The 16,922-nt window shown below is 34.9% G+C and overlaps 1 protein-coding gene across 1 annotated transcript; it reads right to left on the bottom strand.

Annotated features, from left to right (window-relative positions):
- Positions 1–783: 783 nt before the first annotated feature.
- IQD11 (IQ-domain 11) lies at positions 784–4,605 on the bottom strand. Its single transcript, XM_022302208.2, has 5 exons — positions 3,847–4,605; positions 3,401–3,763; positions 2,407–2,625; positions 1,613–1,741; positions 784–1,532 (listed from the first exon to the last, which is right to left on the bottom strand). The coding sequence occupies exons 1-5, from the start codon at positions 3,919–3,921 to the stop codon at positions 894–896; spliced, it is 1,425 nt and encodes a 474-aa protein (XP_022157900.1). The 5' UTR covers positions 3,922–4,605; the 3' UTR covers positions 784–893.
- Between the last annotated feature and the right edge of the window lie 12,317 nt (positions 4,606–16,922).

The following is a 16,922-nucleotide window of genomic DNA, read 5'->3' as shown; positions in this document are numbered from 1 at the left end:
CTATTTTATGCACAGTACTTACTGAACATTATGTTCGATAGAATTCAAGACCAATTAATTTCAAGGTACCTAATATTTTTCCTCACATGATTCATTAACTTAGCCTTCCTTTCTTTAAAGTTATTCAAGGCTGGGTCCTTTTTAGTTTTTAAGAGGTAAATGCATACCTTCCTTGAGTACCTTGAGCCAATTCTTGGAGTTTTAGTTGGTCCTATAGGTCTTTATTTACATGTTGTCCAATATGCTTGAAGTGTTGCGATCGATTTTTGGAAAATTTGTGTCTCTTTTACCTTTTTCAAAGATGTAATGTTCACAAAAGTACTTTAAAAGGTAAATAATGGTGTCTGTTAATAAGCTTTTCTTCAACTTGCTCTACCAATCATTTATTTAACGTGAATTACTGTTCTTGATGTGCCAAATATTCAATTTGACAATAACTTGTAATAGTATAAGCCATTTATGAAATTTGACTAAATCCTATAACTCAAATTAAAAATTCTAACCACTTACAAAATTGAGACTAAACAAACCGTTAAGACAATGGTACTCCTCTTATGCCAAGTATCTCTTGTAGTGTTTTTGTTTCACTCAAAAGACTTTATACCAATAGAGATAATTGTTATCATCTATATATCATGATCATGTTCTTCCCTAGTTAATATGAAACTTTGTTTGCATTCACTTTATCATGGATCATACTCTTTCCTAGTCAATATGAAACTTTGTTTGCATTCACTTTACAAACCCAACGTAAACAAATCGAAATATATTCACACACCTACCTACAAACAGAGAGAGCACATTTTTATTAGATATATATGAGCACAACACCACAAACTGTTTCTGTAAGCATTTCATAAATATGCCAAAAAAAGAAAGAGAAAAAAAAAAGATCATTGGAAGGAACTTCGTCCATCCCAATTTGGCAATGAATGCTCCGAATCAATGCTCAAATCCTTGAGAGTTCTGCTCGATCTCGTAGGCCCCGGAAGCCCTTTTAGACCCGGCGACCGCTGCTGCTGCTGGAACTGGAACCCCCTTCTGCCGCCGCCAATCGCCACTTCACTCGCCGTTGAAGACACCAAACACAGCTGCTTCGTCTTGCACGGCGAGTTTCCATCGGAGCACGTGTCCAAACCCCCCGCCGGCCTTAGCTTCGGCGAGCTCAGGGACCTGGCCTTTGCCTTTGCAGATTCTGTGGCGGCCATGTAAGTGGGCGCGAGCGGGGAGCTTGAAAATGAGTTGTTTAAGTCCACGCCGCCCCCCAGTGAATGCTGCTTCTTGTGGTGAGAGAGTTTTCTCAGAACTGGTTTTGGGGATGGAGATTGGTTGGGGAGTTCTGTGGCTCGATGATCCGTGTTTTTTGTTGGGTTTGCGCTGAATCCGTCTGTTTCTTTGTGTTTTGGGTTTGAGGTGAAAATGGAGTCCAAATCTTCGAGTTCTTTGCTTTTGGAGAGTTGGGTATCGACCCATTGGTCTAGCCAGTATCTCCATCTTCCTCTTACCTTCTTTCGTTCTGATTCTGCAGATCTCTGCAAAATGTGGAGAATGAGAAATTTGACTCGGGAAGTTAAGAAACAGAGTTTTTGTTTGAGAAGGCTGATTATTTTACCCTGTGGGCGAACAAGTATTCCTTGACTCGCTCTCGCCTGATCACTGCTTCTTTCCTACTCAAGAACACGGCATCCGCCTCTTCTTTTGATAATAGGCTATCATCCCACCTTTGACCGTCCGAATCCAACTGCAAAACCAATGGGGAAGGGCAGAATTGAATAAGAAAGAAAATATATCAAATGAATAAACAGCTATTGTGTATATTGATGCAGGATGTTGTTAAGGTGCAACAAAAATTGGTGCCTTGTTCAGTTCAAGTCCAGTACGTTCTGGGGAAGAGGATTCAGCCTAAATAAGAGCAAGCTCTCGATGCGGTAGAGACGAATGAACAATTATTTAAGATGAGTTTGGTGCTACTTTATTCGAGTGGAGAAGTATTTTAGACGTGAACATAGTCTATCATCGATACAACATGAGAAGAAATGGAGAAGATCTTAGGCGAATACATAAACACATCTTCATTGGTACAAGTAGTCTTGGATACAAACACAATCCTACTTGAGATAAAACAGGAAAGAACTTTGGTAGATATGTAAGGATAATTCTTCCTTTCATGTAAGCCTTTAGGGAAGAGTACGAAAATAAAATTAGTTTTTTAAGTCCAAAGTAGACAATATGATACTATTGTAAAAGTAAGAAATAAGAGATCTGTTATCCGAGATTGAAAAATAGATGACGAAGAAAATCATAAAAACAAATAACTATAGACAATGTGAATAATATCATCAAACCAACCAGTAGTTTAACAGAGTAATGAATACAGCTATACTTTTAATTGGGCCATTGGCATACCTTTAAAATCCTATCTTTCAAGCTCTGCAACTGTCTGGTTTCAGGAGAATGGAATGTGTTTTGAGAAGGATGGAGTCGATTTGAACAGACTTGAGATTGTATGCTAACGATGGACTGCAAGCACTTCAAGGTGGCAATGGCTTGGCGCCTAACAGCTCTCCCTCTGATAATTGCCTGAAGCCTCACTATTCCTTTCAGTGCTCGCAATGCTTTCCTTGCCTGCAAATTCAAATTTATATTCTTTGCTTAATAATAACAATATCACCCTAGCAGGAGAAATGATTAGAGGTTGAAACAATGTGGCTGATAGTTATACACCTGTTACGAAATATATTTTGAACCTGCATCCAAAAAATATTAGGAGGCATATATATTTCGTCCAACTATTATTATGAGGTAGTCATATTGTGACACCCACATTTAATAATTTTTCTTTCGGTAGACAGGGTTAGAGAGTCGAGACTTGTAAGCATATACACAAGCTAGGACTTTCTTATGTCTAGGACTAAGGAATATTTGTTCTCGTGTTGTATATTTTATGTTTCGTTTTTATTTTTATAAAATAAGTGTATTTAGTAACATTCTCTAATATCCTTGTAGAAACATTACCAAACTTTGTGGAAGGAAGAAGTTTCAGTATTCTCTCTCTTGTAGAAACATTACCAAACTTTGTGGAAGGAAGAAGTTTCAGTATTCTCTCTCTTGTGTTTCTAACTTTCCAGAAATGTTAATAAAATTGTCATTTTTGTTGTTTTTTGCTCATAAGTCTCATCTTCATCCAAAAAATTAGTAAACAAATGACAATTTTCTTGAATATTTGTTTTTCTAAATGAAATTTCAATTCCTTAACAAGAAAAATTTTGAGTACAAGATTTCAAGTCCTGCTTCATGGGTTATACTTTTTAACTCGGACAGTACCAATTTGGTTTCAACATTTTCCATTCTAGTTCCATTGAAGAAAGAGAGAGAAGTACAGTCAGAAAGAAGTACTCACAAGGAAGCCACGGAAAGCAGTTTGGATAGTAATAGCAGCAAATTCATGGATTTCCCTTTCACGTTTATGGAGATCATATGGAGGGGCCTTCTTGAGAGGTTTAAAGGCTTCTTGTGCAGCCTCTTGATGCTGAGATTGAGGGGTCCCTGTGAGCCAAACAACCTCAACAGCAGCCTTGGCGGCTGCAACCGCCGCTTCGGCCGCTGCAGTACTCGCAATGGCCACTGAAAGAGCCTGCTTCCTCTCCTCTTCCTCCTCTGCTTCCTCTCGGCTCATCGCCACTTTCGGTGGCGATGGCGCTGTCAGTGTGACTAATCTCTTGTTCTTTAGCCTTCCAAACACCCATTTCCATCTCTTCTGCTTCTGAAAAAACAAACATTTATTGGCATGAACAATTAGTTGAAGAGATGTTAAAAAAATCAAGCAGGATATCTGTCCATCTTTACCTTCTCAGGCTTTGGCTGTTCCTCTGAAACAAATAGCCTCTTGACTAAATAAAACCACCCCTTCTTCTTGCCCATTGGAGAAGAGAACCCGCAGACAATAAATCAGCTTCCCAATGAGATCGATGAGCAATAGAATAGAATAGTAACTCAACAGATTCCCAATCCCAAAGTTGAGAGAATAATCAGGTCTAGCTAGAAGCTATGGCAATGAAACCAGAAACCCATTTGCAGAAACTATTTTCCAGGAAACTCAAAAAGTTCTCCGAGAAAGTTACTCAAAAACGAATCAAGGGTCCTTCAAATTTCAATCCCAATTACAGAAAAAAGTAAAGAAACCCATTGATAGAACCTCCAAAACAATGGAGTGGAGGAGGCATTTCATCGAACACCAAGCGGGCAAGAGAACCCAGAGCCAGATCTTCCCATTAAACCATCAGAAGAGATTGCAAGATAAGAATCAGCACTCAGCAGAGAGAAAAAACTGAAAAAAGAACCGAAATGGGCAAAATGTGAAAAGATGTCAACCCAATAATTCCATGTGTTTGTGAATCCATGTTCTCTTTTCTTTGCTGTTTGAGGATATGAGTTCCTTCTTTCCGTTGCTCTCCCAGTTTTGTGGGCCTGGCAGTGGCTTCAATCACAAACTGTAAGGAGCAGGAGGAAGAAAAAAGGAAAAAGAGTGGCAGAGGCCTACTTTTGGTGGAACCTCCTTCAGTGGGTTTGTGAGAGAAAAAATCCTTTTGACTTCAAATGGGTCCTCCAATCTTTTGTCACAGCCTTTACTTTTCTTTTTTTTTTTTTTTTCTCTCTCAAACATATTCAAATGCTTGTTGGGTGCCAAATTACTGAATTGCCACTTGATTTTTCTTTTTCTTTTTATTTCTTTTGTTTATTGCATAATTAATAGTGTACTACTCATTATTAATCAAGGTACTAAGCCATGCACCAAACCATGTGTAAGAATTTAAGAACTTGTTCCTTTGCCAAAAAGTAAATAAATAAAATATAAAGAAATTGATGGAGGAAATTTGTTTGATAGGATAAGTTTTAGAGATGGTTTTGAAAACAAACAAGGGAGTACTATATGGAAATAGTGCTTTATTGTTATTATGTGTTATTTTAGTGTTTTCTTTAAATTTAAATACTATTTGGGTCCATGTTTTGATTTATTTTGGTTTCTATACTTTTAACTTTTATTCATTTTAATATCCGTAGTTTCGAAATGTCCATTTTGGTCTCTGTCTTATTTAAAAGGTGACCATTTTTGTTTCTTTATTTTTATTTTTATCCCACCCAATATATTTATTTATATTAAATGGTTCATTAGGTATAAAATTTATGTTAATATTTTACAAATAAGAATAAAAGTTTGTCACTTTTTTAAAATATACGGACAAAGATCAGATGTTTTGAAAGTATAATTATTAAAATAAACAAAAGTTAAAATTACAAATATCAGTCAAATCAAACATAACTCAAGGAGTTAAGGCAAAAAAGATGATGAGTTCAAAATATGGAGATCAAAATGAATTTGAGGAAAATAGTATTTAAACTTTTCTTTTAAGGTAAAACTTAACATTTATATTTTTCAATTCATATGTTAAATAAATAGAGGGAAAGAGAATATATTTACAAATCATTTATAATATTAAAATAATAAGAAGATTTTAAAAAAGGTAAGTCAGTTTACAAGATAGATTTCAAATGATACACCCAAACAGCTCTAATTGATACCCTTTTTACCAAAAAATAATAATAATAAATAAAAAGAAATGGAAAAAAATTCTGAAACTTTTTTTTTATTTTAGCTTAATTTTTAAAAACAAAATCTATTTTTTACTTTTCAAAATTTTTACAGATTTTAATAGTTTTTGTAGAGTGAAAAAGCAAAATAATAAAATATATATTTTAAAAAACCAATTTTTAAATTAAAGAACTAAAAAAACAGTTATTGTTTGAGCCAGAAATTGATGAGCTCGGATACGATTCGTTCAGGACGAACTACCTCCAACGGTCCCGTACCTTCCTTGAACACTCTTGAGACCTGCAAAACAAAGTTAGCACCAAGTTAGTTCTGGTCCGAGCTAACTTGCCGAGTCTACTTAGGATTGCGTACCTTGCATTTAAGGTTAGGGTTTCTATTTATAGAAACTGGGCCCGACAGGGATTCTGACACACCCTAAAATCGCGGCGTGTTGTCGGGTACGGAAGAGACATAGTTACGGACTTTGTACTAGGTAGGCTCGGCAATGTAGGTCCTACCCCTACTGCCGATCTGAATATTTTGGAGTCAATTCCTACATTCCCTCCGCGTGTTCAATCAATCTCACCTTTTCGATCATGACACGTGGCAGGTCGGGATTCGCATCCAACAGTTATTGTCCAATGGAACCTAAATTTCTGTATTTATTTTTTCTTAAAATACATTTTTGTTATCCACATATCCTCAAGATAAAGACATAATGTTTCAATTTTCTACTGTCATACTCAAAGAAACAATGTCACAAGAAAAAACAAGTGTGTTTGCATATTCATACATTAATGTAACATAGCAACGACTTTTTTCATAAAGATAAATTCGGAAATAGAAAAAAAATAAAAAATAAAAAAGATAAAAACATATTTTAATTCAACTGTTTTTTTTTTTTTTTTGTACAAAAGTGAATCAAACTCATAACATAATCAAGAGCCTTAAAAGTTTGGCAATCAAAAAGCCATATTTAGGGTTAAAAAGCTTGTTAATCAACATCCTAAGTTGAAAAACAAAACAAAAAGTTGATTGATGTGATCTCTTGGGTTATTAATTAATTTTTGTGGGTTAAAAATGTCTAATAAAGGTCTATTATAACTATTTTATTGGCTTGGTTAGGAGACTTTTGTAGAGATCGGTACAATAACGAGTCTAAATCTATTTTTCCATCGTATATTATTGATAACCAATTTTTATATATCATTTATGTGATAAATCAATATTTTGCTGATGTACCATTTTTGTATTATTGGTAAAATATATTATTGATGTTTATGCAATAAAGTATACTACTAGTTGGTGTGCGTATAATAGTGATGTATGAATTTTTATATTTGTGTCATTTTTACAAAATATTTCGTCATGAAACAAATATCCAATTATTTAAACCAAATTTACTAAACAAAACCCATAGAAAGTATCTTTTATTATGTTATGTAGTCATCTCTTTTATTATACATTTACAAACGAAATACATCTAAGTCAAATGTCATAATTTTTTTCCATTACATTAAAAATCTAGAGGAATAGATTCAAACATATAACTCATTGGAAGAAACACTAGTATTTATGAATAGTGTTGAAATTATAGATAAAATTTTTTTTTGTTAAAATACTATTTTGGTATCTGTACTTTGAGTTTTAGTTTATTTTGGTGTTTATACTCTCATTTTGGTCCATATACTTTTTGATTTTGGTTCATATTAAATTATGTACTTTCAAAATGTTTGTTTTGGTCTATGTACTTTAAAAATCATTTTGCTATCTATTTTCAAAATTTAAACACAAATTCTATATATAATGGAAATTTTTTAATATAAAGTCAGAATTACATTTCAATAAAAAAATATTGAGTATAATGTCATGTTGAAAATTTATATATAAAAAAAAGAGATGATAAATAAAATTAAGGAATAAAAATTATCACTTTTTAAAATTACATGGATTGAAGTAATTATTTTAAAAATACAAAAATTAAAATGAACCAACATTAACCATCTGTTTGACGTCGGGAAAGTTGAAGAAATCGTTTTAAATTCTGTAATTTGAAATCCAAGAAATGATTTAAAATTTGTTATCTTGTTTAGAACGAGAATAATTTGAAACGAATTAAATTACATTTCTTTATTTGGATGTTCACCGTAAATGAAAAGAAAATAAAAATTTTATTGATTTGAGCTTTTAGTCTAAATTTATTAATTATATGACGAGGTTAAATATGTAATTTATTTCAAAAGTTTATGAAATCTTGGAAAATCGGACCATTTTAATATGGAAATTTTTGTAAGTAGAAATAGGATTTGAAATCAAATCATGTGTTACCAAACCGTGGAATTTATTAATATTCATGAGTTTCATCTCAAAACCATTTTACAACGGGAGGAGTAGTCCATGTCTACTATAAACCTGATCATCCCTCTTTTCAATGTGGGATCCGAGGTACCAAACAGAACATATAAATTCGGATATTAAAATAATTTAAAAGTGGATTAAAATAGTATTTTAACCTAATTTTCTTTAGTTAATGTTTTAGAATATTTTACTATTTTACAAACATAATGAGAGAGAGAGAAGTGGAGGGTAAAATGGGGAATTGGGGATGGGAAAGAGATGAGAGAATGTGAGAATGTAAGAAAGAAAACAAAGCATCGTTCTTGAAGGGAGCAGGGAAGCCAGCTGGTGGTGGGACCCACACAGAGGCCTTGTCATCATATATTCTCATCTTTTGTGGCCGAGGAATATTTTTAATATCATCTTCCTTCCCACTTAAATTCCTTCATGTATTATTTTCTTTTCTTTCTCACTCTTTTTAAAAGTAGTATTATGGGTGGAATCTACTCAATTTATTTGAAATGAAGCTAAAAAAGTAACTCTGTCGAATTGTTCGGATAAAATTGACTGGATCAGACCACTCTACCAGATCAAAATAGAGTCAGTTCGACCCGATCGAGTTGGTCCAACCAACTCAAAGAGACTGAGCTCTTTATAAATAAGATGAGAGATCGATGATGTAAAATACGTTTTCACAATCCTATTCTGTACTACGTTTAACTTGACTCATTGTATGATCTAAACATTATAGTATTTTGAACTTAGATCATACAGATGTGCATATCTCATTTTGTGTGTAGAGGTTCATTCGAAACATTCGACATTGGAATCCAAATCTAAATCTCACATCAAACAAATAGCTATAGTTTAAATATACTTAGGGCCATTTAATTTTAAAGTTTTTTCTTGATTTCATCCTTAATCTATTTTACTTCAATATATTAAAAATTTTTAATTAAATTATTCGGTACAAAAATATGTTAAATTATTGTTTTTTTAATGTATTGGAAACCTACGCATACATGACACTCGGGAAGAAATTGATTATAGGATAGGTGAGCTGGGTTTTATATATCAAGTAGTATCTGAGTGAGATGTCTATATGTACAAATATGTTCGTGAAACAATAATTTGTTAGTTTTTAAGATGTGAAAGAAAGTAAAACTTAAAAGAAATTATGAATATTATTCTTATTTATTATTATAGTGGTTTTGTTTCTTTATTTTATTAAATTTTAAGTTATCTTATTATTTTGTTAAACTTACAAATATATGTGTTAAAGTTACCTAAGTAACATATGTAAAAATGTTACATATGTGTTTAATTTTAAGTGAGAGGTTACTTATTTGTACAACTCCATTTAGTTGTGGATTTATTCCCTTTGAGATATCCAAACATACTACAATTGAGTATTCTCATTCTCTCACAAGAATTCTCTCTTTTTTTGAGTTATTCTTGTTTGTGTTGAGAGCAAGTGTCTAAGAGTTCTGTCAGATCCGAGTAGTTCGAGGTTGTAGTTCTATCGGAGTTAGTCGTTATATCCTGTTGAGACGATCGTTGTAGTCTGCTAGCAATTTGTGCAGAGTGAATAATTGTCTTCAGGTTAGCGCTATTGAAGTGTGCCTCGACTATTCTTTTCAAGTTTTGGTGTTCATCAAGTTGTTCAAATTTATATCGTTTGTAGTCAGTACGTTGTAATTGTTTGTCAATATTACACAATTTACATATATCTCGTATATTTACCCAACATAATTTAATAATATATAAGCTTTTTGTTAATAAATTTTAACAATTTTCCTAGTGAAAACTATTCAATTGAGAATTTTTCAAAAGGCTGAGATGGTTTAATATATTTAACTTTTCAAAAAATACTTTAGCTAATGCATTAAATTATTAATTTAGCCTATGTTCCATGAATAACCTTTTAATTGTTAAGCAACGAATGTATCTTTCAAAAGATCGTGAGTTCAAATCACCACCCTACGTATTCTACTAAAAAAAATTCCTTATACTTAAAAAAAATTATAATTACATCATTTATATTTAAATTATGTTTTTATTTATTCTACATTGTTAGTACCTTAAATAAAGGTTGATATATTCAATTTAACTAATTAAGATATATATCTTCAATTAAAAGATTGGAAGTTCAATCCTCCCAATTCTAGATATTTTCTAGATATTGTTGAATTAAAAATAATAATAATTAAATAAATCATTAACATAGTGCATACTCCATTAATTAAAGTTGGGTCGAATTAGCATGATGTGATCGACTACTATACAATTCTTCTAACTTTGATTTTAATAATTTGTTTGTTTATTTTGATCTAAAAAAACAAAAAAATAAATAAATTGTTTGTTTATTTGACCCATCTGACCTCAAACCTATATTTATTTGAGCCTTTAGTCTATTTGATCACATCACCCGATTGAAACAGAAATGATTTTACGAATACAAAGACATTTTTATAACTATTTCGTTATCGTCTTTTTATTTTTAATTTTTGAAAAACAAGAACTTCAATTTTATGTGTTATGTTCTTTAAAATTGTTATGAAATCCTTAATGGAGTTCGAGAAAAAAAAATTTTAAAAATAGGTTTTTGTTTTTCAAAATCTCATTTTTTTTCCTCTAATGCTCCACTTTTTCTTTTCTTTTCGACATATTTTTCTTTAATATTTTTTTTTCTTTCTAAAATAATTTTCTACCTCAATTCCTCCCTCTAAAAAAATTTATCTTTCCCTCCCTGAAATTTTAATTTTAAAAATTTTAATTTTAATCTCTGCATTATTTCTCTCCCCCCTCCCTCTTCTAAATTTTCATTTATATATATTTATATTTCTTTCTTTTTGTTCCAACCCATTACTTTTTTCCCCTCTCTAAAAATTTAATATTTTTCCGAATGTTTCTAACTCTCAAATTTCACGTTTTATAATTTTTCTTTCTCTGTCTAGTCCATATTTTCTTTAAAAAATATGTCTTCAACTTTTTTGTTTTCTCGTTCAATTCTCTTTCACTTATAGCTTTTCTTTATCTTTTTATTTATTTACTTTTTGTAACAAATATATTTTGAACTTTGTCTTTGTCCAAATTTTGTTTTCACTATAATTTTTCTTTCTCTTTTTTATTTTTGTTCTTTATCATGTATTTTTTTACTCTCAACTTTACTCTCTCTAGAATTTTCTATTTTTTACTTTTAACTTTTCTCTCACTAATTTGTTTTTCTAACTTTTCTCTAACTCTCTAAAATTTATCTTTTAATTTTTTTTTCATATCTCTAAACTTTATTTTCACGTCTCTACATTAGAGACAACAAAAATTCTCGTAGGGTCGAGTCCCCGCTTTGAGAACGAAATTCCGACATGTCTTGTCTCTCATTCTATTTTTTTTCATGTATATTTTATAAATTATTTTATGAAATTGTGAATAAATATTAATCTAATTATTTATACTAGTATAATAATTTTTTTTACTTCGAGTATAATAATTTTTTAGTAAAATAATACAAATTATATATCTTTATTACTTTTATTTTTTAAATTCTATAAATAATTCAAATTAATTGTTAAACCAATAAATTTTCTCGTGAAGATCCTCGCCCCCAAATGAGGATTCCTGAACCTCACCTTGATTCTCGAAATCAGAGAACGGATAGGAGAGCATCCCGACTCCCACCCCACACCGTTGTCATTTCTAATATACATAGATTTTTCTATCTCTAATATATATTTTTAATTTTCTAACTTTTTAGAAACAGAAAACCAAAAGTTGTTATCAAACATATGTTTGATTTTCAGTTTTTCAAAAACAAAAAATAAAAACAGTTATCAAAGTTTTAGATATGAAAACAAAAAACAAAAAACCAAAACCCAAAACCGAAAATAGAAATGGTTATCAAATATGACCTAAGTATTTTATCAATAGTGTTAATTATGAATACTTCAAATTCAAAAAACATAATTGAAATTTTTGGAGTTGGGATCAAACATGCCAAATGCTTTAGATAAAATAATAATAATAATAATAATTCTTAAGACTTTTTCTCTCTCATTATTTGTTATTTTAAAATAGAATTCTTTTTCTATTAATATATAAAAGAATGTACTAAAATAAAAAAGTACTGAAAAGGAAAATAAGAAATTGACCATGGTTTGCTGAATCGTGAATGTCTCTTAATATAGTAGGTTTTGAAACTTAGATTTTGTCTGTGTCTCGTCTCTTCAGAAAATTCCTATGACATCAATAATAAAGAAACTATTTTATAGTTTGTTGTTATTATAATTATTTTGAAATTTCAGGAATAAAGTATGATAATTTATTTTGTTTTTTTTTGTTAAATTATTTGGGCTAAATATATGAAAATTTCCCTAATATTTTAGACAATTCACAATTTGATCTTTAATATTAAAAAAAATCTAAAAATTCAAAAAGTTATAAAATCATTATTTTACAATATAAAAAGTAAATATAACATTAGGTAGTTTTTGAATATTTAATTTAAGAAACTTAATTTCGTATTAGAATTTTACTCTTTTTAATTTAAAATGTCAAATAATGTGAAATAGAAGTACTTACCAAATATATTTATATTTTTTCCTATAAAAGATAAACACAATAAACACTAAACATTTATCAAATGATATTTTTTTTTATTAAAAAAAGAGGAAACTATAAAAAAAACGAGGAACAATAAACGAAAATAATATCAAACAGTTGACTTTTGTTTGCTCGTGTTCTAGCTAACATGACAACATTTGCATTAGCCAGACACTATAAGACCTACTCAGGTTGCCCCTCGTACCATTTAAATAGAGAATTTTATAGCTGATCAATGGCCCAATGGTTGATCTGTCTTGATTTATTCCTCTCTCAAGTATTTCAATCTATTCCAAGTCTAATAGTAAATAAAGTTTAGTTGTCCATCTTCACCTTTACATGTTATATTAAAAAAAAAACATACAGCTTAGTTTAGTTTATCGAGACATTAATAACTTCTTAAAGGTCATCTATTCAAATATTCACCTCTGTTTGGAGTTGAACTAAAGAAAACAACATTTATTGAAATACACTGATCTTTGCAATTTTGTCAACGTAAATATTTAGTCCACAAAATTTTAGTAATTACTCACATAACACCTTAGCAAATACTTCTTGCGATAGAACTTAAATTGTTACAAATTTTGAAGGGTAAAATACATTTTTGGTTCTTGAAATTTAGACTTAGTTTCTATTTGGTCATTGAATTAAAAAAAACCATCATTTTTTATCTCTGAGAATTAAATTTAGTTTCAATTTGGTCTTTGAAGCTTCAAAAGTCACATGTTTAGTCTCTGAAATTTTGATTTAGTTTTTCATTAGTCTTTGGATTTTGAATTTGGTTTCTAATTGGTCCCTTGAGTTAAATTGCTCGTTGGTTAACCTAATGAGATTCTTCATTCTCCTTTGTCTAAGTAACATCTACTCAACATGTGTCATTTGTGATATCATCATTCCATTAGCTCAACTAATGATCAACTCAATTCAGGAGACCAATTAAAAACCAAACTCGAACCCTAGGGATCAATTAGAAACCACACTCAAACATCAGGGACCAATTAAAAACTAGATTCAAATTTCAGGCATCAAATATGTCACATTTGAAACTTAAGGATAAGGTAGAAATTAAATTTAAATCTTAAGGACTAAAAGTGATAGTTTTTTAAACTCAGGGATCAAATAGAAACCAAGGCCAAACCTTAAGGATAAAAAATATATTTTACCCAATTTTAAATTACAAGAAGTAAATTATTGCATATCTTTTCAAAAAAAAATTAAAGAAAAAAAGAAAATGGTTGCATACTTCATGAGTAAATCATTATTTTTTTAAATATAACAAAATCATTACAAAATTTAAATGATGTAAACTAAATTGTTTGATACTAAAGTTTTATATAAAATCCAAATTTAGTGTCTAAATGTTCAAGTTGTATCTAATAAGTCCCAGAACTCTTAATTTTGTATCTGTTTGGGGAAGAGAATACCCTGGACACGTGGAGGACCCCTATTGGTGCTCCAAGATGGCTCATAAGTCATGCCCAGCTCGGACGACCGAGATCACCACTACTAGCGTTGACAGATGCTAAGTATGAAGGCCGAGGTGAACCTGGCCGAGGTCCGACCTACCGGGAAGTTCGGTGGGGGCCGATGCGAACTACAGTCAGCGGCGTGATTATCGGGCATAATCGTCGGTCCCGAGATTACCGGGTGTAACCGACGATCCCGAGATTACCGGGTGTAACCGTTGCGAGATTAGCGGGACTACCACCCATAAGTAGAGGACTTCACTCCACGATCAGGTACGATGACTTCTGGCCTCGAACTAAACTGGGAATCCGACCTATACTGACTTGATCGTCGGAGTGCTCACCTTTTTGTGCAGGTCCGTCCAAGGATTCAGATCGGTCCGGAGGCCGAGTTCGAGCTGCAATCTAGAATACACTATTGTGCATATCCTTGCATAAACATTTGGCGCCGTCTGTGGGGACTGACAATCTAAGTCATTCCAATCTTTTTAAACCATTACGCGAGCGAAAATGGTTCAACCCGCAAACTCGACCAATACGGCGGATCGGAGGACCCTAGCTGCCAGCGATGCCCACCAGAGGGAGGTCGGAGCAGCAGCGGTAGAGGGGCAAGGTCACGACGGCCTCGCAACAGAACCCTTCCGCAGGTCGACACGGATCACCGCGCCTGTCCTACCGCCTGCGCACCTGAGGACGTCCAAGGCCACCCGTGGCCGAGGTGGGACCTCTAAGAAGGGCGCCCGGGGTCCAGCCCCGGCTCCAACAAGTGAGAACTTTGATGCACTCCAGAGAGAGATGGAGGCAATGCGCACACAAATGCGGTCCATGGAGGAAATGTATAACGAAATGATACTAGCTGCAGGCGCAGGGTCCCGATCTGAAAATCGAGTGACGCGCGTGGACGTACGCGAGCAAAGGGGTTCCCACCTCGGCCCAGCCGAGGAGGAACGTCCCGAAGACAACGAGAGCGAGGGGTACACTCGCCAGAGGGGAGACCTCCGTGAGCATCTCAACAGAAAGAGAGGCTCGTCTCTCCGAAAAGGGCAGTCACCATCCCGCTCACACAGGAGCTCCAACCAGCAAGCTGAATCCTCTCACAATCCCACAGGGGTGGTCACAAGGGAGGAGTTCGACCAGTTGAGGGGCAAGCTCGATGCTCAGGTGGAGGCCTTAAAGGTCAAATGTGAGCAGAAAGAAGATTCACTGAACGATGGTGACTTGGGAGAATCGCCCTTCACCTCGGACGTTTTGGAAGCACCGATCCCTCCGAAGTTCAAAGCTCCTACCGTGAAGCCTTATGATGGGACGAAGGACCCCAAGGACTATGTTGAGGTCTTTGAAGGCCTCATGGACTTCCAAGCGGCATCAGACGCAATCAAATGCCGCGCCTTTCAGATCGCGCTTACTGGCAGCGCGCGATTGTGGTATCGGAGACTGCCAGCCAGGTCGATCTCGACCTACTCTCAGCTGAGAAAGGAGTTTCTCGCCCAGTTCTCTTCTCGGCATTATGACAAAAAGACAGCGACCCATCTCACCTCCATCAGACAGAAGGAGGGTGAGACGCTGCGGGAATATGTCACCAGATTCCAGGAGGAGCAGTTGAAGGTTGCGCACTGTTCCGATGACTCGGCCATGTGCTATTTCCTCACCGGTCTAGCCGACGAAGCCCTCACGGTGAAACTTGGAGAGGAGGCCCCGGCCACCTTCGCCGAGGTGCTTCAAGGAAAAGATGTAGAAAGGGCAGATCCCAAGTCCAAGGACAAGGGATCCTTTTCCAGCGGCCGAGCTGAGTATCGTAGGGCGGAGAGCGGACCTACCAAGAGTCGACCTTACGAACGCTTCACCCCGACCACGATTCCAATTTCCGAGATCCTAACGAACATCGAGGAGTCTGGAATGGAAAAACTACTCAAGCGTCCTGAGAAGCTTCGGGAAGCCCCGGAGAGGCGCAGCAAGGACAAGTATTGCCGCTTCCATCGGGAGCACGACCACAACACGTCGGACTGCTGGGAGTTGAAGCGCCAAATTGAGGATCTAATTCAAGATGGCTACTTCAAGAAATTTGTGGGAAAGCCCAGGACCAGCTCAGCAGAGAAAAAGGAAGAGCGAAAGTGCTCAAGGACGCCGCCCCGGCGCACTGACCGACCTGCGGTCATCAATACCATTTTCGGAGGGCCAAGCGGAGGTCAGTCCGGACATAAAAGAAAGGAGTTAGCTCGTGCAGCCAGGCGCGAGGTGTGCATCATCAGGGAGCAGGGGCCGACCTGCCCAATCACCTTCGACGGTGCAGACTTGGAGGAGGTCCACCTGCCCCACAATGATGCACTTGTGATCGCTCCCTTGATTGATCATGTGGTGGTCAAGAGAGTGCTGGTAGACGGGGGCGCCTCCGCTAACATCCTGTCCTTACCGACCTAGCTCGCCCTGGGATGGACGAAGTCGCAATTGAAGAAAAGCCCGACACCGCTGGTTGGGTTCTTTGGAGAATCGGTCATCCCAGAGGGTTGCATCGACTTGCCGGTCACGCTGGGGCAGGACCAAACTTGGGTCACTCAAATGGCCGAGTTCGTGGTAATTGACGGTAGATCGGCCTATAATGCCATCTTTGGGAGACCCATCATCTACTCATTTCGGGCCATTCCCTCAACGCTCCATCAAGTTTTGAAGTATCCCACCCCTAATGGCGTGGGCACGGTCCGAGGAGAACAGACCGCTTCGAGGGAGTGTTATGCCTCCGCACTCAAAGGTTCATCGGTCTGCGCCCTCAAAACTCTCGCCGGTAGGGATGGGACGCTCGAGTTCGAGGCCGACCTGCCGAGGAAGGAGTTTGCCGCACCTACTGAGGAGCTCGAGCTTGTTCCTCTGCTTAGTCCCGAGAAGCAGGTAAGCATAGGAACCAAGCTGGGGGCCACCGACAGAGAGGAGTTAAT

Source organism: Momordica charantia (genome assembly GCF_013281855.1).
Source record: "Momordica charantia cultivar OHB3-1 chromosome 4 unlocalized genomic scaffold, Mcharantia_2.0 BLBB01000004.1, whole genome shotgun sequence".
Taxonomy (NCBI): domain Eukaryota; kingdom Viridiplantae; phylum Streptophyta; class Magnoliopsida; order Cucurbitales; family Cucurbitaceae; genus Momordica; species Momordica charantia.
Note: the sequence above shows the minus strand (reverse complement) of the source record. Positions and strands in the feature narration are given on the sequence as shown.

Coding starts and splice junctions, on each gene's coding strand:
- IQD11 (XM_022302208.2), bottom strand. CDS start 3,921: ATGGGCAAGAAGAAGGGGTGGTTTTATTTAGTCAAGAGGCTATTTGTT. Junction 2,626..3,400: donor CTGCTTTCCGTGGCTTCCTT/GTGAGTACTTCT, acceptor TTGAATTTGCAG/GCAAGGAAAGCATTGCGAGC. Junction 1,533..1,612: donor AATACTTGTTCGCCCACAGG/GTAAAATAATCA, acceptor CACATTTTGCAG/AGATCTGCAGAATCAGAACG.